The sequence below is a fragment of the Natator depressus genome, chromosome 1 (genome assembly GCF_965152275.1).
Source record: "Natator depressus isolate rNatDep1 chromosome 1, rNatDep2.hap1, whole genome shotgun sequence".
NCBI classification, from domain to species: Eukaryota; Metazoa; Chordata; order Testudines; family Cheloniidae; genus Natator; species Natator depressus.
In genome coordinates, this window is record NC_134234.1 from 189,209,986 (window position 1) to 189,237,676 (window position 27,691).

Genomic DNA, 27,691 nt, shown 5'->3' on the forward strand with positions numbered 1-27,691 from the left:
CAGCAATATAACTGTTTATATAAAATTGTAAATTTATATAAAAGTTTATATAAAATTGTGTAATTTACACAAAATTGTTAGGGCAGCAACAATTGCATACATTAGCCAGTAGTGGCTTTTGGCTTTATTAGTAATATAACATAACGTTTTTTTGTTGGCATAGATGCCCCGTCCGAATGGCGGTTGTAAATGCAGCTTTTTTTTTTGGTTAAAGGTGTGCTGTAACACCGGGAAGGAGGAGGCATTAGCCTGGAACACAGTTAGTTGTTTTTGGGTGTGCCCCAAGGGCAGGAAAACATTGGGTGCAATTTATGAAATATTAAACACTACATAGTGAGAGATATTAACCATACTTTGCATAACTGCAGGCCAATGAACTGAAAAATTTTGTGCCTGAGACAGTAATAGCAAATTAAGAGGCACCTTAGGGTTGGTGGGTTTTTAAACACATGGGCTTTAGTGGGGGTCTATTTTGATGCCTTTTTTTCCCAGCAGATGTGTTGATTTACCTTGTAAAAGTGGCCTGGCATTACTTTTTTTTTTTTTAATATATTATTGGGGGGGCTTTATAGGCTGTAATTGCTAGGTGTTGCTTTTTGCAATTTATATGTGCTGATGGTTAGTGGCCGTGGTCAGCACATAGTGCTTAATTGTGTTATTGGGAGGAGCCATTTTGAGATTAGTAATTGCTTTTGATTGCTAAAGGGCTTTTTATTTTATTTTAGGCCACCACAAGAGGAACAGGGTTTGTTTTTATGGGATTTAGGGGAGGTCTGAGGCCACCCACCAGGTATTTTGCGGTGGCCCTGCTGTGTCTAGTCGGACTATGCACTGTTTTTAAGGCACCCCCCCTCCAGCCTCCTGCCACACTGCGGCTCTGGCCTTTTTGGCCACTTGAGCTAGGGAGAGCCTTTAGAGGTATTTTTAATTATGATTATTTAGATAATTTTATGGACAGCTGAAAACCCGGATGGTTTAGGCAGGTGGCTGGTTTATAACTGAGGCCCATGACGTCATGACCAGAAACCTAGGGGGAAGCATATGTTTTGAGCTGATTGGCATGTTTCCATTTGAATTTACCAGGTAGCTGAAGCTGGTACACTACCAGGGAGATGCGGTTTACGATGGAGGACGGACCCACCCACTTGGCGTTTAGATTGTGGGTCGCCTTTCTCAGCTTTTGTAGTATTATTTTGTTTTTAATTTGCTATTTTTAGATGTTTTTAATGATGATTTTTTTATGCTTGGCTTTTTTTTATTTAAAGCAGTTTTTATGGCTTTGCGGGTTTTAAAAAGCTTTTTTTTATTGGTCAAAGCTGAGACTTTTGGTTGTGGCAAACAGTAAATGTGATTATTGGTAAACACAGTATTTACATTACATTTACATTTGTTTACTAGCAGGTTGCTAACATTTTAATTTTTTTTAAACTTTTTTTTTTTAGGAATTAACACATACATATTGCCCATTATATAATATTTTGGTTTTATTATTTAATTTATTTTACATACAGAATTTTAGTGAAATGTTTTTAACAGGGCTTTGCAGCAACAGGCAAGGATAAGCACACCCACTTTTGAGGAGTCCACTCAGTACAACCTCTGGTGTTTAATTGGTTTTTTTTTTTTTTGGTTTTTTTTTTTTTTAAGTTTACTGGCTCGAGTTCCGGGGTAGCCAGAAGGATCCCATGTGCAATATGGGGAGTGGGCTAACTTTATATATTTTTGCCTTTAGAGCTTGTTGGTGTGAGATTTTAACAATAATTTTTTTTAATTAAAAGGTTTGGCCTTACTATGCTAAAAACATACTGCATTTATTTGTATTGATAAGTATTAAAAGTGATTTTTTTTTGCTTTAGCACATGTTAAAGCCTTAGTATTTTTTGATATTTCTTAAAACATTTTGTGTTTTAAGGTGAACAAAACAAGTATTTGCATTTTAGTACATTTTATAGATATAGCAGTATGTTTTCTTAATTTTTATTTGTTTTTGTATTTGCCTGTCCTGTAGCTGGGACAGAGAGCTTAATTTATTTTTAATTATTTTTAGGTTTATAGTATTTATAATTTTTGCTTTAAAACCATTTTTTTTTAAATACGGTGTTTGCTATTTGAGGAAGTTTTTTTGCAGCATTTGGTACATAACAATGCTAGCAATGAGACAAACACCACCAAAAGACAAAACATAGAACATAAAAAACAATTTTTATTGTGACAGTAGATTTATGGTATTTTGGGTTGCTTTTTAGCTGGCATTGGCTTTTTTTTGTTGTTTTGAAAGACAAGAAAAACATATTTTTATTTTTTGGGGGGTGGCAGATTATTGTTTAATTTTTATTTATTTTTATTTTTTTTTATAAATACCCTTGCTGGTTGCAGGCATAACAGAGGAATTACCCCCATATTTTTTTGTGTTTGTTTTATAGGCAGGCCAGGTTTTAATGGCTTTTACTTTTATTAGTTAGGTAATTTGCATTAACAAGGTGCTTTTTGGCTTGCTTTTGGATTCAAAGCCATTAGCTGCTTAGAGACTTTGTTTTAAAAGGGACACAATTAACTTTTACTAGAGTTTTGATTACTGTTTACTTTTAATTTTTGCTTTTAAAATATATAAAAATTTGAAAAAGAAAATACAACCTACTGTGGCTTCCTTTGGAGCCCTAATAGGATTGTAATGAAGTAGCATGGTATATTTGCATTTTTTTTGTAATATATATTGCTTTGTTTTTCTATAGCCGTATATAAATTACATTTTTAAAATATATTTAGGGCAGTTAAGTTTTAATAGAACCCTTTTATATATATATATATTAGCAAATTTGGCTAAATTGTTTATAGTTTTGTTCTGGGCATAGGTTTGTGTTGCAGCGTGGTTCGTAATTTGCGTTTTTAGTTGCTTTATTTTTACCAGCTATTGGGTTCACACCTTTTTTTTTTTTAAAAAGCTGCCCCTAGATTTTTATTTTTTTGCTTTTTATACTTGGCATACAGGTTTAATAAATTCTGCCACGTATGCACACTTTTTTGATGCTTCGCCACAGAACCCCGGGGATTGTATTTTACCTTGGTGAGAGCGCTCTCCAGCTGGGAGAGGTTTTTACCCTCCTTTGAAAGAGGCAACAGGGTCCCATCCCTCTTTGCTGCCTCCCCCGTGGCTCGGGCATCAGGTTCACCTGCCTTCCGAGACGCCAGCTGACCACGCAGCCGGACTACCATGTTTGCGCTTCCTAATGCCCCCCTTTTTGGCCTCTTCTACCCTGTAAAAGAAACTTCCACTCCCCACTTGCACACCTTTGACGCTCCCCAAAATGCTTTGCAATGCTTGCAACAGCGTTAGCAACATACAGTGCTGATCTGCCTTCCCAGGGGACACCCTGAGAGAGCGGGGGGCCATTGGGGTGTGACAAAGTTGCAACTTCAAAGCACTGTCTGCACAGTGTTTTTAGAGCGCTAGCACAAACACCACCAAGTCTGTTGACCTGAGCTGGGAGGCTTACTCCTCAGGTTCCAAAACGCTGTGTAGACATACCCACACACACAGAGACTCTCAAGGTGGAGGGGGGAAAGGTTAGTTAAACGGAAGAGGGCTACATGGGGAAATTGACCAGAACAGCTATGGCAGAATAAACTATTCCAGAAGAGATCTCCATGTGGACACTATTCCAGAATAAATCACTTTATTCCAGAATAATCAGTACACTTTGTGAGCACACTATTTATTCCAAAATAAAGTGATTTGGGGGGAAGGGATAGCTCAGTGGTTTGAGCATTGGCCTGCTAAACCCAAGGTTCTGAGTTCAATCCTTGAGGGGGCCATTTAGGGAGTGGAGCAAAAATTGGGGATTGGTCCTGCTTTGAGCAGGGGGTTGGACTAGATAACCTCCTGAGGTCCCTTCCAACCCTGATATTCTATGATTTTTATTTTGGAATAGCGTATCCACATGGGGAGCTATTTGGGAAGAGCTATTGTTTATTCCATAATAGCTATTCTGGTCAATTTCCCAGTGTAGACAAACCCAGAGAGAAAGCTCTTTTTCTCTTCCAGCAGCCAGGAAAAGGGTGGGGAAATTGGGGAGCTTTGAATTGATCAAACACCAGCTTCCCAGCAAACATAAAGCCCCTGAGCAGAAAGTACACTTGCTAGGAATCCTAGTAGTCTCACCCTCCCCACCTTTTTTCTTTTTTTAAAGCATTTTCAGGCAGGGGCTGAGGTTTTCACCAGAATATTGCATTTTGCTCAGACTGGTGCCTTCCTTCCCTAACCATAAACACACACTTGTACTTATTTTTCATATCACATTCAGGCTAGTAGGAGTCCAAAATTATTGAAGCCCTCATATGGTTCCATATTCTAAGCTTTGTGTAAAAACAGAGTAACTCCATTGAAATTGATTTCTATTCTGGCCTATAGTGCACCTTCTAATTAAATACAAGGCTGGAGAAATTAAGTTAAGTGTGTGTGCATGTGTATATATAAAGTTAGAGAGAGAGAGCAGGAAAAAATAAAGTTAACCGCTTACATTTATTTAGGTCTGTTGGAAGAGATCTAGTTGGAAGAGATCTAAAGTAAGGTCCTCCTTAACACTTCTGATCATTAAAGATTCTACAGTGCTATTTTGCAAAAATAGGGGTGTTACCTAAGATGGAAATTCACCAGGATACCAGGGTTAATTACATCCTGTATATCTAAAGCATCTAGTGGCTTCAACCTGATGTGTGCTATTTGTTCCTGTATTAAATTCAACTGCTCTTAAACAGCTGCCCTGTAACACCGCAAAGATTGCTAAATATAAACAGTGGGAGAAATTATCTATATTTAGCCTTCAACTACCTCACAGGGCTGTTTGCAAAACTTAATTAGCTAATGTTTTTTACATAGTGCTTCGATACCCTAAGTGATAAATTTAAAAAAAGTGATTGAGATTTCAAGCAGTATGGAAGACTGAGCAGACATCGTCTATAAAATTTAATTGTAAAATTAATTACAATTATTTTTAATGGATGATATGTGGGTCAATCCCCTGTACTGCTTTCAGAATCCTACCTATGTTTATTTCTTTTTAACTCACATGAACATGCCACACATAACTATGATGATGACACAAGCTTTCTATATTCAACCTAATTTTGTATTATTTCCTGCTTACAGAATAAACTTTGACCATGTTTAAATATTCAGCAAACTGAGAGAAACAAGTCTCTTAAAATATGTTCTCCTCCAAGTCCATATTCATAACACTTGTTAATTCATTGCTCATTTAAATTAAAATCTCTCATGAATACATTCCTCATTTCCAGAAAGGCTGCTTGACCGATAAAAGTATGCTTTACAGATCCATACCAAGAGATGGGCTGTGGACAATATTTTACATAATTCCAAATAGTAATTTTTAAATATGTGGCTCCACCTACAGGTAAAATATTGTACTGCCTTTAAAACAGCACTAGACAATCTCCAACAAGGTTGTGACTATTTGACAGCACCTAAGTATCAACTTGCCTAGATTGGCCTTAATATTTATCCAACTTGTCTCCGTCAGCTTGTGTACAATTCCTTACCACAGTCATTATTTCAATCAATACTGCTATTCATCCCCTTGATTTTCTTAGATTCAGATGATTAATTGTATTCGAACTTCAATATGTATTGGGGTTTATATCATACTCAAACATGTGAGGTTTAGCCAAGTATTTTATGAATGTTTATTTGTCTCATAGGTCTTCCCTTTAAATATTCATAAACTACATAGTTATAAGGGGGAGATGTGTTGAAAAACATGGGCTAAGTTCAGCCAGAATTTACAATGGCTTCTGATGGTAAAAATTCTGAAATAACCTCCCCACACTCCACTCCTCCAAGATGCAAAGTCCAATCAGCCTATCTCCTCAGCAACCTTGATCAGCATAGCTCTTATGGAATTCTGGCCATAACCCTAAAGCTGTCTTCCCTGCCCTGCAGCTCATGACACACATACTCATACCCATTACAGAAAATCCAGAGAGGAGGAGAAGATCAGGGACGTAGCCAGTGTCATGAGACAGGGAAACAGGCTGGCACAGGAACGTTTGATTGACACCTCCATGTACCAGTTTGGACTCTGGCCCATGGATACATATATTTTTTAAAAAGAGAGAAAGAACACCAAACCTTGCTCTTAAAAAGCAAATTACTTTGTCACATGGGTAACAAAATTAGAATTACATTACTGAAGCTGAAATTATTCCAGAAATTGAAATGGACAGTTCACAGTTTGTGCTGTTCATTTACTTTGGTGTTTTACTCTCTGTGAACAGTAAAAGCAGACCAGTTAGTTTCATATTCAGGGACTAACAAAGGCTGCAGTTTCAACATTCTCCACCAGCCTGTGCAAGTTAAAAGCAAGCAAACAAACACAAAAAGCAGTTTCACAGATAAAAGAACAGGAGTACTTGTGGCACCTTAGAGACTAACAAATTTATCTGAGCATAAGCTTTCATGGGCTACAGTCCACTTCATCGGATACACAGAAGGGAACATATAGTAAGAAGATATATATATAGATATAGATAGATAGATATATACACACACACACACATACAGAGAAGGTGGAAGTTGCCATACAACCTGTAAGAGGCTAATTAATTAAGATGAGCTATTATCATCAGGAGAAAAAAAACTTTTGTAGTGATAATCAAGATGACCCATTTAGAGAGTTGACAAGAAGATGTGAGGATACTTAACTTAGGGAAATAGATTCAATATGTGTAATGACCCAGCCACTCCCAGTCTCTACTCAAACCCAAGTTAATGGTATCTAGTTTGCATATTAATTCAAGCTCAGCAGTTTCTCCTTGGAGTCTGTTTTTGAAGCTTTTCTGTTGCAAAATTGCCACCTTTAGATTATCACTACAAAAGTTTTTTTCTCATGCTGATAATAGCTCATCTTAATTAATTAGCTTCTTACAGTTTGTATGGCAACTTCCACCTTCTCTGTATGTGTGTGTGTATATATATATCTTCTTACAATATGTTCCATTCTATGCATCCGATGAAGTGGGCTGTAGCCCACAAAAGCTTATGCTCTAATAAATTTGTTAGTCTCTAAGGTGCCACAAGTACTCCTGTTCTTTTTGTGCATACAGACTCACACGGCTGCTACTCTGAAACCTGTCATTATGCAAGTTTCACAGATTTTTTTAAAAAAATCATAAAGATAAAAAGAGAAGAAAATAATGGGTTAGTTCAAAGGAAAATGGTGGGCCAAACTACACTGACTCTTTAAAAGTATTATAATGCCTGAAAAGCAAGCTACTGTTTCAAAACAGATGTTTGCATTTCCAGAATCTCTCTCAACACATTCTATCTGGCTTACCTGACAATTTTAAAAGGTCAAATATTTGGACAAAAACCGACTTCCCCAAATCATTTCTCTTCAAGCCATTCAACCCACACTTCTACACACTACTTTGAAACCACGCATTTTTGGATATCTATCATCTTTTCCACAGGAAACATGCTATACAAATCCACATTCCATCAAGCAGGAAGAAGAAGGGTTAAGTACATTTAGCAGGTCTTCAAACTCAAGCTAAAAGTAAAGAAGTCCCAAGGAGCTGTGGGTTCTCAGCCCATTCGAAAAAATCAGTCTCTGAATGCATGGAGACCCAACACTGACTTTTATATACAGGGTATAAAGAAATGGTATTTTTACAAACATATACTTCCTGCCAGGGCTCAGCTAACTAATTATAGTCGTTACTCAAGCTCTCAAATCCCTGAAAAAATGCATTGTTCTAATTTCCAATCCTTAACTGGATAACTTCAAAAAGTAATACATAGCAGGATGCTGAAGAGAAGACTAAATCAAGAAGGAGCAAATTCCTTCATGTGTAAGTCATACAGCACCTAAAACAGTCACTCTTTCACACATTTTAACACGTTGAGAAAACATTAGGCTAATTCTCCTTTTATAGGTCCGGTACTCTGGGGAAGTATTGAGCTGGGAGAAACAAATGCTAAATAAAAGGAAAGATTTAGTCATCTCATCTAGAAACAGAATCAGAACATATCTTTAGATTGGCATTTTACTTTCAAGAGAACAGCAGTACTAACTGTAGAAGCATTCCCCCCAAAATCCAAGTTTTTCCTCTTAAAAATACAAAACCACTACACCATACTTGGTTTGAATTTTTCAGAGACGGAGTACCTCCCTCTTGCAAGCTGGTAGCATTGTTCACTGGAATGTACTCCAGTATTAGGAGTCAATGGTTCTAACACAGTAAAAATGTTAAACCAAAATTTTCCACATTGGACACTTCAAGTCTGGCACCAAAATAAGTCACCACATTATCAGAAGCACTGAAAACTCATACCTAAAGCTGGTAACAAAATGGGAGACAATACTTATTTCAAAAAGGATTTCAGTAAAAATTTGATTAAAATGGTGATCTTCCCTCCCTCCCCAACTTGTCGATCTAACTCTATTTGCAGCACTCACTGACTTTAATGAAAATCAAAGGCCCTCAAAATCTCTGAAAATCTAGCTAGTTTCATTTAGAAATCCAACTATTGATTTAGGTACCTTACTTTAAGCACCCAACTTTGAAAATGTTTGCTTTGGTTTTTAAAATAATAATAATAGACTTTAGCTCTGAGTATACTATTACAATATAATATGTTCAGAGTCTCTAAATAGCTAACAATGGTGAAATTAATGCCTCTCTACTGGTATGAATCTCATGTAAATGAGGTTGGGGCCGGGAGTGGGGGTGAGGAATACACAGGATTTAGGGGCAAGAATTAAACAGAATCCAGTCCTCAACCAGAGACCGCTCTCAACTTGGCCTAGATCGGGGGTCTGAAACATGCGGCCCACGGAGTTATTTCCTGCAGCCCGCCATAGATAGAATGGAGATGATTCCCCTCCTCCTGCCTTGTGACCATTAGAAAGACCAACAAGTAGAGAAATCAATGCTTTGATGAAGATACTCAGGAGGCAAAGTCTTGACCAAGCAAGGCAAATGGTGCTCACTAGACACGGTGACATACAGCATCAGGTTATTTTGTTGTTTGATTCTTTGTTGCTTATTGAAGCATGACCCTGAAGTCTTATAGTGGAGACATAGATTTGGTTTTGGTTTTTTTTTTTTTAACCTAGTGTTTACCACAAAACAGTGCCATCAACTTGGAAAAAAAAAAATGAAAAGAGTGTTAGATCCCTGCCAGGCAATTTGTGGGTTTTATGTACATAGATATTTTGGCGGAACCCACAGATTGAACTACCATAATTTCTGTGAGTTTCCTACATTTTTTTCAGATGGTTGAATGATACCATCTGAGATGTTGATGCAGCATACTATATATCCATTAACTTTAGAGACTGACATAGTAAACAAGCCCCAGCGCACAAGGTCATGTATTTGAATTTCAAAACACAGGCGCAGATGTTTTGCATCTACGGTATAGTCTTAACAGTTTGCTTTGAAAAAGTTAGTTTTGCAAGCATTAAACACTGGTGAAAACTAAAAGGAAAAGAAAAATTACCAGTCGTTCCATCTCCTGCTCTCTAAGCCTCTCTTCCCTTTGTCTCCTGTGATAGTCCATTAGGTCATCTCTTCCAGAAATTGAACTAATACTGTTCTTTCTCTCCCGTAAGGTAGGTGTCTGTCTGAAGCTTTCCAGGTCAGTTTCATCAAACTCCATGGAACTAGTGGAAATGTTTCTTCTGACAGAGAATGTTCTGTCAAGATCCACAGGGGAAAAAGAATTACTGGGGCTTGTCCCTGAGAGTCCAAATCTATCAAAATCATCAGAAACATGGGAGAAGGAAGATGCTAAAAGCATTTTCCTGGCCATTCGGGGGCTTGCAGGAACACTAAAAGTTGAACTAACATAGGAATTACTGTCAGACACAGAATTTGTATATGGTGACACCCCTGAGCTGCAAGAAGAAAAATTAAGGTAATTATCAGCATCTGATGCACTTTGAGGTAGATCTTTTTCTCCGTGTTTTTTTCTTTTGGAATTACCAAGAGAGTTTCTTGGAGGCAAACTTAATGGCATCAGCTGGCTTTCTGTCGATTTGTACAGCCTGGGCAGAGAACGACTATAAACTCCCATATGACCCAGTGACCCACCAGAATACTTCCTAGTTCTTGAACCCAGAGTCTCAGGCATGGCCTCCTTATGCTTAACTGGTCTTGAATGAAGAGTTAGGTGGTCTTGAATATTCATCCTCCTGCCTTGTTTTGGGCTGGAGGGCATGCTTGCGGCCCCTGAACTGCTAACAGGTGAAAGAATTATTTCACTACCTGAGCTTCCATTCCACATTGCAAGAAGAGAGCCTGAGTTCTTCTTCCCATCCAGCACTGCTGGGAAGAAGACATTGTCATACGATTTATTTTTTTGACTATATTTTGAACAGTGAAACTTATCCACATGTCCAAAGAGTTTTTCATTTTCTCTGTTGGCATGAATATCAAAGTCTGTCCTTGCTAGGCTGTACCCACTGGAGGATGGAGAAGTGGAACCTATATGCTTTACGGAGACACTTTTATCTGAAAGATAAGGGCTCTCGCAAGAAAAGGGTTTACATCCTTGAATTTTGGTAGCGGAGTGTATATTTTTAACACTAGATGAAGGGCTGGGTTTAGCTGGCACAGGTTGTGATAGCGTTAAATAGGAACCAGAGGAGTCCCCATTTGTTTTAAATTTAAGGCTCGATGAATATTTCTTCTGGTTGAGGCTATCCATAATATCCTGGAGATCATTTTCAAAGGAATTCATCACAGAGCTTTTTCCTAAACTAGTATTTTGTAATTCCAGCTGGTTTTGTATGTGGCTGTACTCTGCCATAATCTTACTGGAATCTGTGAGAGAGAGGAAAAAAGGGGAAAAAATTAGTTTTCAGCAAATACATGAGAAAGCCTCACCCCGCAATTAGTTAAAAATAATCGTATATACTTAATCATGGAAAAATAACTTGTTTCTAATAATATAATTACATATCTTAGAACACTTTACAAAAGTGGGTGGGTAAATTTTATAATCCCAATTTGACAGAGAGGGAAATTGAGTCAGAGGGCAGTCAAGCGATTTCCCCAAGGTTACATAGCATATCAGTGACATAGATGGGAAAAGAATTAACATCCCTTGACACCTGTTCTGGTGCCCTACCCACTAGAAATACTGACTCTAGTTTTTCAGACCAGGTTTCAGAGTGGTAGCCATGTTAGTCTGTATCAGCAAAAACAAGGAGTCCTTGTGGAACCTTAGAGACTAACAAACGTATTTGGGCATAACCTTTTGTGGGCTAAAACCCACTTCATCAGATGCATGGCTGATGAAGTGGGTTTTAGCCCACGAAAGGTTATGCCCAAATAAATTTGTTAGTCTCTAAGGTGCCACAAGGACTCCTCATTGTTTAGAACAGGGTTTCTCAATCCGTGGGTCGGGACCTAAAACTGGATTGTCGGAATGTTTCAAAGGATTGTGGGGCAGCTCCAGTGGCTACTGTCCAATAGGGCGGGCTGGGCTCACCTCCCTGCTGTCTCGCAGATCCCAGAACCACTTGGTAGCAAGTGTGAAAAATTAGGACCTGGGGGGTGTGTGTGGGGGGGGGGGCGGGGAATAGGTGCCTACATAAGAAAAAGCCCCAAATATCGGGACTGTCCCTATAAAATTGGGACACCTGGTCACTCTAAGTACCACTCAGGTTTAGCCCAGCCATTATGATGACGGGAATCCGGGTAGGCCATATTTGAGTGTCTGGCACTGCAACCCCATGAGCCAAGTCACAACTCCACTCACACAAATTTGGTCCAGTTGGAGACTGGGGCCAAACTTGAGCGGTGCTGCAACCATGGAGGTTGCAACACCCGAACTGGAGATCCAATCCCAGCCAGCCCCACAGCACAGGGGCTACAGGAGATACCACTGTGGGGTGAGTGCTGGGCAGGACCCAACTCTCTGGGGGTCAGTATCTGACTGAAACCACCCCAGGGCCTCCACCCAAGACTATTTACTGGGTGGAAACAGGCCACGAACATTTACAAATGGGTCCTGAGCCCAAAAAGGTGGAGAACTGGTTTACAACACATGAGAAGGAGACACAAACTCATGAATTCTAGTCCTACCCCTATCTATCTATGTTAGGTAGATATATAGCCCCCATCACTACAGAATCTGCGCAACTCACAATCTTTCATTTATGTATCCTCTCAAAACTCCTGTGAGGTTGGAAAGTGAAATTAATCCCATTTTACAGACATAGAACTGAGACACAGAGATACTAAGTGCAACCTATTAACTATGTGCTTGGTCCATACTCAAGTCAATGAGAGTGCTTCCATTTGCTTCAGTGGGCTTTGTACCAAGGTCCTATATAAATGTGGACAAATCACCCCTTGCCTCAGTTTCCCCCACTGTAAAATGAGAATACAACCTATTTTTCAAGGGTATTATGGCTTAGTTCTTTGATGTTTGTAGAGCACTTGAAAGATGAAAAGCTCTCTATAAGCACTATCGTCTTTAAGATGTAAAAAAAATATGAAGTTAGCCACCTTGCCTTCATTAAAGGGGAATCCAAGGTTGTTATAAATACAGAAAGCTGTTTAAGATCCCATGTCCGTGGTAGAACAATAGTTCAGAATTACAAACTATAAATACATAGATCATGAGATGAAAAATCACTTTTTGTTCAGTTACGTATCAAGATCCAAATTTCAGCCCAAGAGTTCTGAGTTTCCCCTGTTAGAAAGCAAATCACTGGTACTTAAAGCAATGAAAGGAATGCAGTTCCTGCTCTCCTTCTGTCAATGATAGCAACAACCACTGCCAGAAACACACAAAATGCTGAAGGGGCTTGAACTCAGGCCTTGACTGATGTAAAACATCTCACTAAACCTTTAAAGCAGCTCTTTGGCAGGCTAAATCAAGGAATTAGCCGTGTATTTTAAGTTAAGGAAGCAATTATCCTTCGGAGCAACCAAGGTCTTGTGGTGAGAGCATGTTGGATCATATTAAAGAAGTTCTGTATTAAAATCACAAATGAGTTTGATTCCCCATAGTTTAAATTCCAGGGTATTACTAATTAAGAGGTCTCTTGGTTTTTGGTACTGTTTCTCTCCCTCTATGTGTGAAACCTGCAAGCTGCTAATTGCGTTAGTACATTCTAAGACAGAGTCTGTTCTCAAAGCAATTCACACAGAGAGAGACTCAAAGCAATACTCTGTAACAACAGAAACAGCACCCAGAGACTCCCCGCCCTTTTGTTGTATTAACAATTGTGATTAAAATAGAGATAGAGGATGTATGTGGATGGATGCTTGGTGTGGATAATAACTGAATGATCAGGGAGGTGCCAGCCTAAGAATCCAGTGTCCATCGGCTGAAGAAGGCGTCAAGTGGAAATAACCAGAGGACCCCCGGAGGGCAGACTGGAATCCACCCAACAGCCTCAAAGATGGGAGAACCAAAGAACAAGATAACATCTGGCAGCACGGAGCCGTCAGGAATGTGCTATCTGCTGATTGATTCAGCAACAGCATGATGAAGCAATTCCCATAGACTGGCATAGGAAGAAATTCCTATAAAAATGGACTCTAGAAAGTGAGAACTTTGGGGTCTGATTCTGCAAACCAACTTCCAGGAGCATCAGATGAGCATCTGAAAAGGCCCTGCTTCCTCCTCATGTCCAGGCCACCTGGCCAGTGGCTTGGCATGAGCAACTCTAAGGCTGGTAACTATGATAACAACCTTGCAGAACCTGTGTGTGTGTGTGGCTTGGCATGAGCAACTCTAAGGCTGGTAACTATGATAACAACCTTGCAGAACCTGTGTGTGTGTGTGTGTGTATGAATGAATGTGTGAATAAATATGAGATTGAATGAAATATTATAGCTATAACTAACTGCTTACTATGATTCTTTCTGTATTCACAATAAATGTGGCATTTTGCCTTTTTCCCTTTAATAAGATCCTGCTGGTTTTTAATTTATTGGTATAACAAGCACAGGACTGGTCATAGGCCCGATTTTCTGAGAAGTTGAGTACCTGCAGTTCCAACTGAAATCAATGAACTGGAAAGGGTTATCTCATCCCTATTCATCATGTGCACACAGTGCAGTCTGTTTTCTTATTGCTAAAGTTATGGTCTCATCTAGTGGTTAAAAACATAAGAATGGCCATATTGGGTCTGACCAATGGCCCATCTTTCCCAATACCCTGTCTCCAACAGTGGCCAGTACCAGAGCTTCGGGGGGAGTGTACAGAATAGAGCAGTTGGAATGATCCACCCCCGTTAGTCCCTCCCAGCTTCTGGCAATCAGAGGCTAGGGTCCTCCCAAGCATGGGGTTGCATTCCTAACCACCTTGGTTAATAGCCATTGATGGACCTATCCTCCATGAACTTATCTAATTCTTTTTAGAACCTAGTAATACTTTTGGCCATCACAACACACCATGGCAATGAGTTCCACAGGTTAACTGTGCACTGTGTGAAAAAGTACCTCCTCTTGTTTGTATTAAACCTGCTGCCTATTAACTTCATTGGGTGACCCCTAGTTTTTGTATTTGGGAAAGGGTAAATAACATTTCTCCATTCACTTTTTCCACAGCATTCGTGATTTTATAGATGTCTATCATATCCCCATCCTTAGTCAACTCTCTTCTAAGATGAATAGCCCTAATCTGTTTAGTCTCTCCTCGTATGGAAACCATTCCATACCCTTGATCATCTTTGTTGCCTTTCTCTATATAGTACCTTTTCCAAATCTAATATATCTTTTTTGAGATGGGCAGACCAGAACTGCACACAGTATTCAAGGTGTGGGCGTACCATGGATTTACATGGTGGCATGATTATATTTTCAGTCATATTTTCTATCCATTTCCTCACCTTGTTAGGCTTTTTTGACCACTGCTGCTCACTGAGCTGAAGTTTTTCAGAGAACTATCCATGATGACTCCAAGTAACAGCAAATGTAGAACCCATTATTATATATGTATAGCTGGGATTATTTTTTCCAATGTGCATTACTTTGCATTTATCAGTGTTGAGTTTCATCTGCCATTTTGTTGCCCAATCAACCAGTTTTCTGAGATCCCTTTATAACTCTTCACAATCAGCTTTGGACTTAACTATCTTGAATAATTTTGTATCATCTGCAAACTTTGCCACTTCACCGTTCACTCCTTTTTTCAAATAATTTAAGAATATGTTGAATTGCACAGGTACCAGTACAATTCCTTGGGGGACCCCACCTCTCTCCATTGTGTTTATCTCTCTCCATTGTGATAAATGACCATTAATTCCTACCATTTGTTACCTATCTTTTAACCATTTACTGATCCATGAAAGGATCTTCCCTGTTATGCCAGTTGAAGACTCTATCTGCAGCTTCAGACCTGAACCCAAGAGTATGACATCACATACCCTTTCATGCTGTAACATGTAGGTCCCTGGAAAGTAGACAACACCACCAACTCATTTCACAGGGTCAATCAGCATTGAATGTTAATGACTTTTAAATACTAATTAAACTTGGCTGGATTTGAGGCAGTGAGTTTAGTGATGAAAGGCTTCATATCTCACTGTTGGTACTTTGAGCCACACAGTTCCTTATAATGTGAAATTTTAGTTAGAAAACTTCAATAGGACTTCTACAAGTTTTATTTAGTGGTGACAATCAAGTTCAAATTGACAAAAAGAAAAAAAAAACATTTGTGTTCTGGTAAAACAAAACAAAACCAGCTGAAAAAGATAAAGCACTATGAGTGGTGTTTAGAAGTTCAGAACCCAAAGACCAAAAACGTGAAAGTTATTTGTGATTGTGAGAGCTTATTCTTCATATCCACCCCTCCATTCTTAATAGTACTTAACAACCTCACCCCTCCATTCCAAATCTCTCTCTCACACACTTTCAATTAATCTCGCATCAAATACTAACCATTCAAAACAAGATCATGATGCAACTAGACTAAATTAGCGTCAAAAGTTACCCTATTTTTGGCATAATTTCCACTGACTCCTGTACAGAAATATGTTCAGGCACAGTAATGTAATGTTAGGGACTGTTTCATTACTACCCTTCAACACTGAAGGGGCTCATTTAATCTTATGAAAAATAAAGCTTTTTGCCAAACAAGTAAACTCATGAAAATTATCACGCTTCTTCATCAGAGCAATGAAGGGTTCATTGTACTTCATATGTCAAAAAGCAAAACAAACAAAAGTCAGAAATACCTCTATGCAGCTGCTTGAATTTAACTGTTCCATACTTTACCTTATGTCAATTCCTCAGCACATCAGCCTCAAAGAAGCAAAGCACTTAAATCAAGAGGGCTTCTGCACATGCTTAACTGAATCTAGCTGACTGTCCGCAAACCAGATCTTTGGTGGAGTTTTTTAAAGTTATTGTTTCAGTAATGACTCTCCGAATGTATCATGACTCCTTAGATACTCTTGCTGGCACTCCATACACATGTACTCATGAAGACTAGAGGCAGGGTGTGCTTGGTAATGTGTAAGGAATTCATTCCTTCTGGAGGTCAGCCAGAGCTCTAATTGGTTAACCTTCGGTGCACAGTGCAAGGATCATCTTTTAAGCCAAGTATTTGCTGGAGAGAGTTATAAAGAGGCAGCATCTTCTCTTTTCTTCCTTGTCTGGTTTTTCTGTCTAGGTGGTTAATCAGAGGGTCAGCTCTGCTACTCACTGAGGACAGACATAAAACTGAAATTTGTTCTTGTTTGTGATGCACCCAGATGCTATGGCAATAGGTCCCTCTCAGTTAGTAAAATAAATTATGATGATAACAAGAGCAGAGAACTAACAATTTACAGAGCAAACAAAATTACAGCACCAAAACCAATGAAGTCTTCAGTAAAGTTACAAAACGTGCTTTCTGCATTTCATACCTGATGCAATGCTCTGGAAGGAGGAAAGGTTACCTCTGTTTGGCATCATGTTTTTTCTTCTATAGCATGGTTAAGACAAAGCTAGTTTGAATCAGCCAGGTAAATTTTGACCTGCAAGTAACAGAAGGAAAAAATATTTTAATAATGCAGAAACTTTTTTAAAAGGCATTTCTTAAAATGCACAGCTGAAATGAGTTTTTCACAATATTCTCCTGATTGACAGGAACACTACCAACAGCTGGAACAGAAATGGTACAAAGATGTTTGAATGGATATATCAAATATACGAAATAGGGGTCATCAACATTTTGGTTTATTGTTAGGCTTCTTTTGTCAATCTGAAAGTCCATGTAACTTTTTTATGGTTTTCTCCTGTTCACACAAAGAAATGTGAAATCTCTTTTTCCTTTAAAAGAGAGAATATGCCTAGTCAGTAGACGGGACTCCTGGGTTCTATTTGCAGCCCCGTCTATCTTTCCTTCAGAAATCGTAAAAATTGTGAATACTTACCTCACCAAGGCTCTTTTTGAAACATTTAATGCATGAGTCTTCATAAAACTCTGAGACAGATGGGAAAAGTGCTATAACAGCATTATCAGTTGTGACAGGGCAAGGCCAGATGGCTATAGAAAAGTAGTGGGAGATAGATATATTAGCTCCAGACTAAACAAATCCCTGGTACCAGGTTAAGTGAAATGGAAGATGCTCCAGGTCAATTAAGACACCTGGGGCCAATTAAGAACTTTCCAGAAGGCAGGGAGAATGCTAGGTTGATTGGGACACCTGAAGCCAATCAGGGGCTGGCTGAAACTAGTTAAAAGCCTCCCAGACAGTCAGGTGGGGGTGCCTGTCAGGAGCTTTGGGAGGAAGTTGTGCTGTTGGAGAGGCTGAGTAGTACACACCATACCAGGCACAAGGAAGGAGGCCCTGAGGTAAGGGTGAAGTGGAGCTTGAGGAAGTGAGGGCTGCTGTGGGGGAAGTAGCCCAGGGAATTGTACATGTCATGTTTCTAAAAGGTCAGCTACCATAGCTGATACTATTAGGGTCCCTGGGTTGGAGCCCAGAGTAGAGGGTGGGCCTGGGGTTCCCCCCCCACCTTTGCCCCCTGATTAATCACTGAGACTGGGAGACAACAGAGACTGTGCAAGGAAGGATAACTTCTCCTCACCTCCCTTGCTGGCTTATGATGAAAATGGCTCAGTAGACTGTGACCCTTGTCTCTAGAGAAAGAAGGGTTACATGGAGGGTCACAGTGAGCCTCTGAGGCTAGCGAAATCTGCCATGAAACGCGGGACCCACGAAGGCAAGGACAGAGCTTTGTCACACAGTATAAAAATAAACTTGAACAAACTTTTATGCCAGCAGCCCTGCAATCACACACAAACATATATCAAAACAGGGTGCACAAGCCAAGATATAGAAAATATTTTAGGAAGGACAAATTTCCATCTCAAGCTTCTAAAGGAATTAAACCATAGGGGAACAACAAAGACTGTTTCCTTTTTTTTTTTTTTTTTTTTTTTTAAATCTCTGGATATGGTTAGGGTGACCATATGTCCCATTCTGGCCAGGACAGTCCTGTTTTTAAGCTCTGTCCTGGCAAATCCTGACTTTTTTGAGGAAAAATGGGCATTTGCCCCATTTGCTCTTCCCAACTGATCAGCTGGCAAGAGCAAACAAAGAAATGCCCAGTTTACCTAAAAAGTTTGACGCACCCCTCCCCCCCAGTGGGGGCGTGGAGGAACATTGAGGGAGGGTAGCAACGCGAGGTGCTGGGCATGAAGCTCTGGGGGAGGGGAGGGTGTCAGTCCCAGTCACTGGTGGTGCGGAGCTCGGGGGCATCAGCCACTACTGCGGGCAGCAGGGGGCTCAGGGGCTCAGCCCCAGCCGCGGGTGGCAGGGGCACAGAGCTCAAGGGAGGTCAGTCCCAGTGGCTGATGGTGCGGAGCTTGTGGGGGATCAGCCGCTACCATGGGCAGTAGGGATCTCAGGGGCACAGAGCAGTGGCATGGGGCACAGAGCAGTGGGGGGTGGCTCTGGCTAGCCCTGCAGGTGGGGGTACGGGGGGCAGCTTGGGCCCGGCTGTCCCATTTTTACTTTAGGAAGTATGGTCACCCTAGATATGGTTACAAAAAACCCACAAAACCCCCAACTTTTAACAGGAGATTTCCAGTGTGCAATCCTTACCATTAATTAGAGATCTAAAAATAAACCAAAATTAATATGGGAAGTGTCAAGTAGGCCCTTGTGTAATACGGAAATGATAATAAAATGTCTTTTTTCAATTAATGCAACTGTGATTACAAATGAGTGAAATAAAATCCTTTAAAATACTTAAGAACATAAGAATGGCCCTACTGGGTCAGACCAAAGGTCCATCTTGCCCACTATCCTGTCTTCCGACAGTGGCCAGTGCCAGGCGCCCCAGAGAGAATGAACAGAACAAGTAATCATCAAGTGATCCATCCCCTGTCGCTCATTCCCAGCTTCTGGCAAACAGAGGCTAGGGACACCATTTATGCCCACTAAATGACAATATGAATGTTGATTGGTTTTACGTTTCTGCCATTTAAAAAAAAAAAAGGGTTGCAGGAGACAAGCAAAGAATAGAGGCAGCTGTGTAATGTTCTCTATAGACAGGCAACCTGTCCAACTTTAAGTCACAAAATATGGTGTCTCAGTTGTCTTTGTACAGTATTTGCTTGTCATTCTTTCGTACATTATCTTCCTGGCAGTGAAGCACAGCAAGCAATCCACGGCCTTCCACAGAGGTCTTTGTCTTCTCCTACCTTCTATCATGTTGCCCCATACACTTGGAATATTCTCTCCCTTCTTGTACACCCAGTCCCCTTCCCTCTCCTCTGTCATAGCCCCTTTTCTAAAACTCACTTCTGTGACTCATTCCTGTGCTGACCCCACTGATGATGCTTTTTCTTTAGTGAGTCACCTCCCACCCCTTCTGCGGGTGGAGAGTTTTTGCTCCATCATAGATCTCTCACTGTGCTGAGGAGGGAGCTGCCATCCTGCTGTTTTCTTAAAAAAACTACCAGCTTTGTTGCTTCAGGGATCAAATGATGGAAGAGATAGCCTTGTACCCCCGTAAATGAGTGCCCTCCCCAGTCTTCCAGAGAGCGCTTAAGCCTGGGTTTTAAACTTAATACATTAGCTTGTGTTATTGTGCCACTGAGAGTTTACTGTCACATTCACCCCTCTGCGACCTCTCCAGGGGTTCTTAAAGGAATAGAAAGGATTTTTCTCCATTGCCTCTATCTCCCAGCTCCCTCAGCATCCCCCTTCCGTTAACTGTCCTTACTCAAACTGTCCATGTTGCAGACGCTCGTCTTCCAGCAGGAAAAGGGTTGACCTTGCTACATCTGCACCCCATCAATCTTTCAGTCTCTCGGGGAGCTAACAGAGTATCATGTGCAGTGCTCCCAAGCCCCTACCAACTGCCTGAGAACAAAGCAGAAGACTAAGCATTCAGTCCCATTCTCCATGGCAACATGTAATCACTGTTGATTTTTAGCTGGCTAGTTTTCTAGTTAAGAGAGAGGGTCAATTTTTAACTATTACTAAAACATACTGTAAGCCAATTAGTCTCCACACAGTTCTCCTTACTAGTGCAAGAACTTTCCCTGCTACTGCTCCTACAGCCTTCAGTATCACTCTCCATTTCCTTAAGCATCTCAGCCGAAAACTTGTCTTAACCCTTGCCCCAACGTTTAAATCCTATTTAGCTCTGTAATTGCATTAATATCTTGGGGCACTGTTTGTAGGAAAGGCAGTATTAACAAAACTTTATTCCACTGTAAATATACCTTCTGTAAAGAAACAAGTTCTCTCAGCATATACAAGCTAACCACATTTTAAGAACCTGTGGTATGGGCAAATAGTCCTTTCTTTTCCAATGGCCATACAAATTACAAGCATATCACAAGCCAAGGAGAACTGGCAGTGATGGAAAACTCAAAAAACTAACATATGGTGCACATCTGATGCTCACACAACAGTGAAAGCAATGGGTATTTTAACTTCCCAGTATGTGTTCAATTTCTGATCAAAGAGCAGAATTACATACATTTATGACAATATTTTACCACCCAAAAAATATAATTTATATTTATCAATCAGTAAAAGGAAAAGATGGAAAACTAATAGTGGAGTAGGGGACAGAAGCACTACAGTTGTGGGGGGGGGGGGTGTTGGGTTTTTTTGGGGAGGGTTAAGAACGATTTTAAGTCACAACTGCTTATACATTCTAAAATATCTCTAGTGCAGAATTTAAAAGGTAAACTGAAAAGGAAAACAACATAAGTGAGCTTGTTCCTATTTTAGCTGCTTTGTGATGTATGAAATCAGCTGATACGACTTTTGTTAAAAACAAAGAAAAATCTGCTTGTTTTTATATTGGAAGTTCTGGTCTTACTTCCCATGAAGACTCTATGACAATCTTGTAACCAATAAAAATTGTATATGACAAGAGATTGAACACTGAGCAACCAAGAGGGGAAGTGTTTTCAACTGTTTGAATGAAACAGTTGAAAACATTTTTTGTTTATTTTTGTGAATACCTAATTTATTTCCACTGCCTAATAAACAAGCAAGAGAAAGAATGTAATGTCTTTGTTAAAAATTAGTTTCACACTATCTCAATTCAGGTTTGAGAGTTCTCAACACACATCTGTGTTATCACCTCCCTCAAGAAGACCTCTAACAAAATCAGATAACCCAAACTTGACATTTCTGCTATTTCTAGTGTAAAAGCACAAACTAGAAAAATTAAAAACAAAACTCTTCAGGCCTGCTTAATAAAAAAGTAAAAAAAAAAAAAAAAAGCACAATTATAAAAAAATCTTTTGCATGTCATCTTTAAGGATTTCATTGTGTTCACTGTTTGTATAGAAATTACAACGGAGAATAAAATAAAAATTCACTTTTTAGAGTTAGTATTAGTAATTAGTATAGATATAGCTATATCACCTGATTAAACCTGTCTTTTTCAAACTTATTTTATGTTACAAATCAGGTAATGCTGCGAAATATAAACTTCTGGGAAAATAATTAAATGAATAGGTCAAGAAGCATAGTTTATTGAATACAGTCATCCACACATACTCAGATTCGTTATTTACAGCCTGATCCAACTTCCATATAAGTCAGTGGGAGTCCAACTACCATTAATGAGCATACAGTGCACTCTGCCTTGTTTGTTAGGAGACAAAGTGATTTCATCTGGGATTTACAAAGTCATCTGAAGTGCACAGAATCAGCTTTAGGACTGAACTCTCATCTTTACATTTCCCAGGCCAAACTTTTAAGTTTTGTTTTATTAACAATCCTCAAATGCAATGATTCACTACTCAAACAGGCTCTTACTCTAACAAAACAGTCCAGTTATAATTAGGGTGACCAGATGTCCTGATTTTATAGGGACAGTCCCGATATTTGGTGCTTTGTCTTATATAAGTGTCTCTTACCCCTGCCCCCATCCTGATTTTTCACCCTTGCTATCTGGTCATCCTAGTTATAATACAAGTATTACTTCACATTTAAAAACTAGTTTATAAATTGTATACCAATATTCCTGCACACCAATTCCACCAATCCACAGAAATGGCTTTATCCCACCCTCAGTTTACAAAACACACAGATTTGGGATGGTATCCTCTCTCCACATGTGCTGTTCTTCCTCTCATTTACACTGACTGTTTAGCCTCGGAGCAGCTTGTCATGGCTATGACACAGTCTGCTTTTCCAGAGAGTGGAAAGTTTAGTCTTTTATTAACAAATGAATCACAAAGACAAGTCCAAATAAATCTGACAGGGATATCTCATACCGTAGATGCACATTTACTAAGCAAGTAATCTTATGAAACAAAAGCCCTCAAATTTGACTATCTACTCCAGAGGTGGGCAAACTATGGCCCACAGGCCACATCTGGCCCACGGGACCGTCCTGCCCAGCCCCTGAGCTCCTGGCCAGGGAAGCTAGTCCCCGGCCCCTCCCCTGCTGTTCCCCCTCTCCCGCAGCCTCAGCGTGCTGCGCCACCAGCTCTCTGACCCGCCACTCCTGCCTGGCTGCATGGAGGCGTGGCTGGCTCCAGCATGGTAAGGGGGCGGGAAGCGGGGGGTTCTGGCGGGCAGTCAGGGGACAGGGAGCAGTTGGATGGGGCGGAGGTTCTGGTGGGGGTGGGGGGACAGTGGTGTGGATGGGGGCGGGGCAGTCAGGGAACAGGGAGCAGTGGGGGTTGGATGGGGGTGGGAGTCCCAGGGGGTTTGTCAGGGTGCGGGAGTGTGGATAGGGGTTGGGGCAGTCAGGGGCAGGGTGGGTTGGATAGGCGTGGGAGTCCCAGGGGGTCTGTCAGGGGGCTGAGGTGTGGATAGAGGTCAGGGAAGCCAGGGGATAGGGAGAAGGGGCGGTTGAATAGGCAGTGGGGTCCCGGGTAGCGGTTAGGGGCGGGGGTCCCGGGAGGGGGCGGTTAGGGGAGAAGGTGCAGGGGGGGTTGGATGGGTCGGGGTTCTAAGGGGGGCAGTCAGGGAGCAGGAAGTGTGGGGGGTGATAGGGGTTGGGGGCCAGGCTGTTTGTGGAGACACAGCCTTCCCTACCCGGCCCTCCATATAGTTTTGCAACCCCGATGTGGTCCTCGGTTCAAAAAGTTTGCTCACCCATGACCTACTCTAAGACTTTGCTGAATTCAATTACTTTCTCACAAAGTACAGTAACTCTCTGGAAAAGATAGGTACCCCACTTTCTTCTCATCCAAGTGCTCAGTGTAGCTTCAAAGAGTCTCTTTTATCAGCAGAAGATGGTCCAATAAAAGATATTACCTTACCTACCTTGTTTCTCTCAAGATTCCAGACCAGCTTACACTAAAGCCATGGTCTGCTGTAAGCAAAGACAAAAACTTTAGCTTTTCTATCCCTGCCTTCTAAGATAGCCACACATCATCACTGCAGTTCAACGTGTTCTAACATGTATGGGTTTCTGAATTATTAGACCCATCTCATGGAGAAGACTCTGATTCAGGGTGACAAAGAAGAACTTTCCTGTTCTATAAACATGAAGGATTACTCAGCTAGAAGTCTGGCTACATCGTGAGCAGAGAATATGACTGTCTTGGTTGCAGGGCTTGTTGAAGTACTCTCTCTCTCTCTCTCTGTGCAACCTCTCAGGTGTCAGGCTTCAAGACTTCATATCTCATAGAATTCCACAGTCCTCCCACTCTGAGACTGGGCCCTGGTCTACGGCACCCTGTGTATCAATTGTGCTTTCCCAGAAGGTCTAACTGGATCTGTACGTCTGTGTTTTTTCCCTTTGGGACTCAGTCATAGAAGCACAGCACTGGAAGGGACCTTATGATGGGGCGGCCGCCCCTCACTGGGATGTAAGGGGTTAAAGCAACCCGGGGGGGGGGGGGGCGCTGGGCGCTGCATGGGACACAGCAAATAAGGAAAAGGCTTGTAGTGCCAGCCAATTAGAGGAAGGTTTATTGGAGGAGCCAATCAGGGCCAGGTTGGCCCATATAAAATGGGACTGCTGAGCAGAGGAGGAAGCAGTAACTCCCTGGAGTTTGAGGGAGGAGGGCTGCTTTGCTTGCTTGCTTGCTTGCTTGCTTGCTTGCTTGCTTGCTTGCTTGCTTGCTTGCTTGCTTGCTTGCTTGCTTGCTTGCTTGCTTGCTTGCTTGCTTGGAGCACCATGGACAGAGCAGTGCTGGGCAGGGTCAGCAGAGTAGGAGAAAGCTCCAGGCTGATGGCTGCCAAACTGAGGTCCTGATACAAGGGCAGAGACAGTGCTGGGACCATGGGAGAAGTGGCCCAGGAAAGAGTTGGAGGAGGGACAGTAACTGGCTGCTGGCAACAGGGACCTGGGTCAGGGCCTGGAGTAGTGGGTGGGCCCAGGCTCCCCCCACCTCTCCCTTGCCCACACTGGCCACTGAGGGAAGTGGCCTGTGCATAGACTGCAGTCTGCCACTGAGATGAGTGGCTAGAACCTGGACTTCAGATTGCCATTGAGGCAAGTGGTTGGACTGAGGACTGTCAGTCCCCTGGAAGTGGGGAAAGAACCCGAGTGGGGCACAGCTGAAGGGCTGTGTCCAGAAGAGGATGACACGGTCTGGGGTGCGACATGGGTCCTGCATGTGAGACAGGAGTGACAACGGGTGAGACTCCACCTGAGGAGGGCGCACTGGCAACCTCAGCTAATTCCCATGATGGCCAGCAGGAGGTGCCACGGTGGTGAGTGACACGCCCAGTTACAGACTTTGAGAATTCATCTAGTCCAGTCCCCTGTCTGTGATCAGTAGAGAATATAGTGACCAAACAGCTTCTTTAAAGTATTATTTATTTTAACAGTAAGAATAAGTCTGCATACATCTACCTTGATCACATTTATAATGTGCAAACAGAATAAAGTCTAGATCAAGAATATATATATAATTGGTGCTCTAAAGGGGCCACTTTCAGAAAGCTGAAAACAATTATAAGCCATATCAGCTGGGAGGTACAATTTAATCAGAAACATGTGAACGATAATTGGGAATTGTTTAAGATGGCTCTACTAGATGCCCAAAAAGCCACAACTGAGGAAGGCCCTACTGGTTAAAAAAAAGCTTGGTTTACAGAAGTGAAAGCAACTCTAAAATAAAATATAACAAATGGAAGAAAGGCGAAGTTGATAGTAATGAATATAAATCAGAAGCTAGGAATTGTAGAAAATTGATAAGTGAAGCAAAGGGACACAAGAGAACTTCATGGCCAGTAAAAACAACGAGGAGTCCTTGTGGCACCTTAGAGACTACCAAATTTATTTGGGCATAAGCTTTCATGGACTAAAACCCTCTTTATCAGATGCATGGAGTGAAAAATACAGTAAGCAGTATATATATTACAGCACATGAAAAGATGTGCCTTACCAAGTGGGGGGGTCAGTGCTAACGCGGCCAATTCAATTAAGGTGGAAGTGGTCTATTCTCAACAATTGACAAGCAGGGGTGAATATCAGCGGGAAAATTACCTTTGTAGTGACCATCCGCTCCCAGTCTTTATTCAGGCCTAATTTGATGGTGTCCAGTTTGCAAATTAATTCCAGTTCTGCAGTTTCTTGTTGGAGTCTGTTTTTTGAAGTTTTTTTGTTGAATGGCGACTTTTAAGTCTGTTATTGGTATCCGGGAAGACTAAAGTGCTCTCCTACTGGTTTTTTAATGTTACAATTCTTGCTGTGTGATTTGTGTCCATTTATTCTTTTGCGTAGAGACTGTCCAGTTTGGCCAGTGTATGTGGCCAGTGTAATTAAAGACAATAAGGAGTCTTTCAAGTATATTAGGAACAAAACAAAATCGTAACAATGGTGTTGGTCCATTATTAGATGGTAGAATTATCAATAATGCAGAAAAAGCATATTTACAATGAATATTTGTGTTATATATTTGGGGGGAGAAACAGATATAGTGCTTTAATAATTGGGCCTAATTGTGAGCTCAACCATGAAAAATGAATGAAAGTTCATAAAATGTCACAATAACCTATGATTACAAGTGTTGAACAGAAAAGATGCAAAAGGGTGACAGGAAAACTGAATTAGTCTAAACAAAAATGCCTTGTGATTTAATTCAAAGACTGTATTAGTCATAGCTAGTAAATAAGAGAAATGTGGGACCAAATATCAGTGGACCAAACTTGGTATGTCAGAAGTTAGATGGTGAACAATATAAGGAGGGGATGAGCTACTCCACACACCATTCTCTTTGGGGGGGTCTTTGTTTTTTTTATTAAAAACACAACAACTTTGTCGGGAAAATATGGATGAACAGATAGGAGATCAGGAAGGAGAGAGCTTCACCGTGATGGCTGCCACCTAACTATCTCCTGAGACCCTTGTATCTACCATAACACCAGTGGGCCTTTGTTATCCTGATCCCAAGGGATGTCCTTAGCCGACTGGGCCAGAGACAGAGATCCAGATAACACTGCCACTCCACAGGCTCTGGCCAAATCCTGAACACCGTCTGGGATGTGAGACTTCATCATACCACCTTCCCCTTTGTGTGTACTTTCCCTTTCCCCTTTATTTCTTCTTTCCTATCCCTCTCCTTTTTCCTTCTGTCTAATAAAGAGTTTGGCTTAGCCAGCCAAGACTGTATATTTTACAACACTGCTCTAAGCCTGTGACAATAGAGGCAGCTAAATACAATGCCTTAAATAGCAACACTGGAACAAGTTTACCAGGTCTCAAAGTGGCTAATAAGACCACGTGCCAGGCCTGTGTTTTTCCAGCATGATTCTTGCAAGTGAGCATCAACACCAGAGACAAAAAATGAACTTTCTTATCTTTGCTGTTCTTTTCTTTTCATTCTCTCTGTTTGTCTTGTTTTTTCTTCTAGGAAATATAATGGGATTTTAACAGCAAAAACAGCTCCAGCCAATCTCAACTAACGTCTCTTCTCCCCAAAAGGACAGTAATTACTATCTTTACCATCTAAGACTGTCAAAGAGGGGTGGGAAGGGTGTCTTCTAGTGACTCTTTCCAGCTAAAGGGAATAAAGAATGATCTTAAAATGAAAGCCTTGCTTAACATTTTACATTTCAAATACTATAAATGTTGTCCCCTTTTTTCTGTATCTTTCATAAAAGGTTAAGAAGGATTTTTAGTAATGTATGGTACTGACCAGGCTGAGGTTTCTGCATACCAAACCCCAATCCTTGTTTAATATTGGACAGCGACAAGGTCATATTAACACATTTAACTCTTTGGGCCTATTTATGCCATCTACGTTAATCAATAGTAGTGATAGCTGATGATG

The 27,691-nt window shown here is 40.9% G+C and overlaps 1 protein-coding gene across 4 annotated transcripts in view; it reads right to left on the bottom strand.

Moving 5' to 3' along the window:
* The window catches only part of PHLDB2 (pleckstrin homology like domain family B member 2), a 104,774-nt gene that overhangs the window by 68,248 nt on the left and 8,835 nt on the right, over positions 1 to 27,691 (bottom strand). For all 4 annotated transcript variants that reach the window (XM_074972654.1, XM_074972670.1, XM_074972663.1 and 1 more), the window contains exons 2-3: positions 16,893 to 17,003; positions 9,521 to 10,845 (exon numbers count right to left, since the gene is read on the bottom strand). In XM_074972654.1, the coding sequence (XP_074828755.1) occupies positions 9,521 to 10,845; positions 16,893 to 16,941 (1,374 nt within the window). In that variant the 5' untranslated portion in view covers positions 16,942 to 17,003. The remainder of the gene's footprint in view (positions 1 to 9,520; positions 10,846 to 16,892; positions 17,004 to 27,691) is intronic.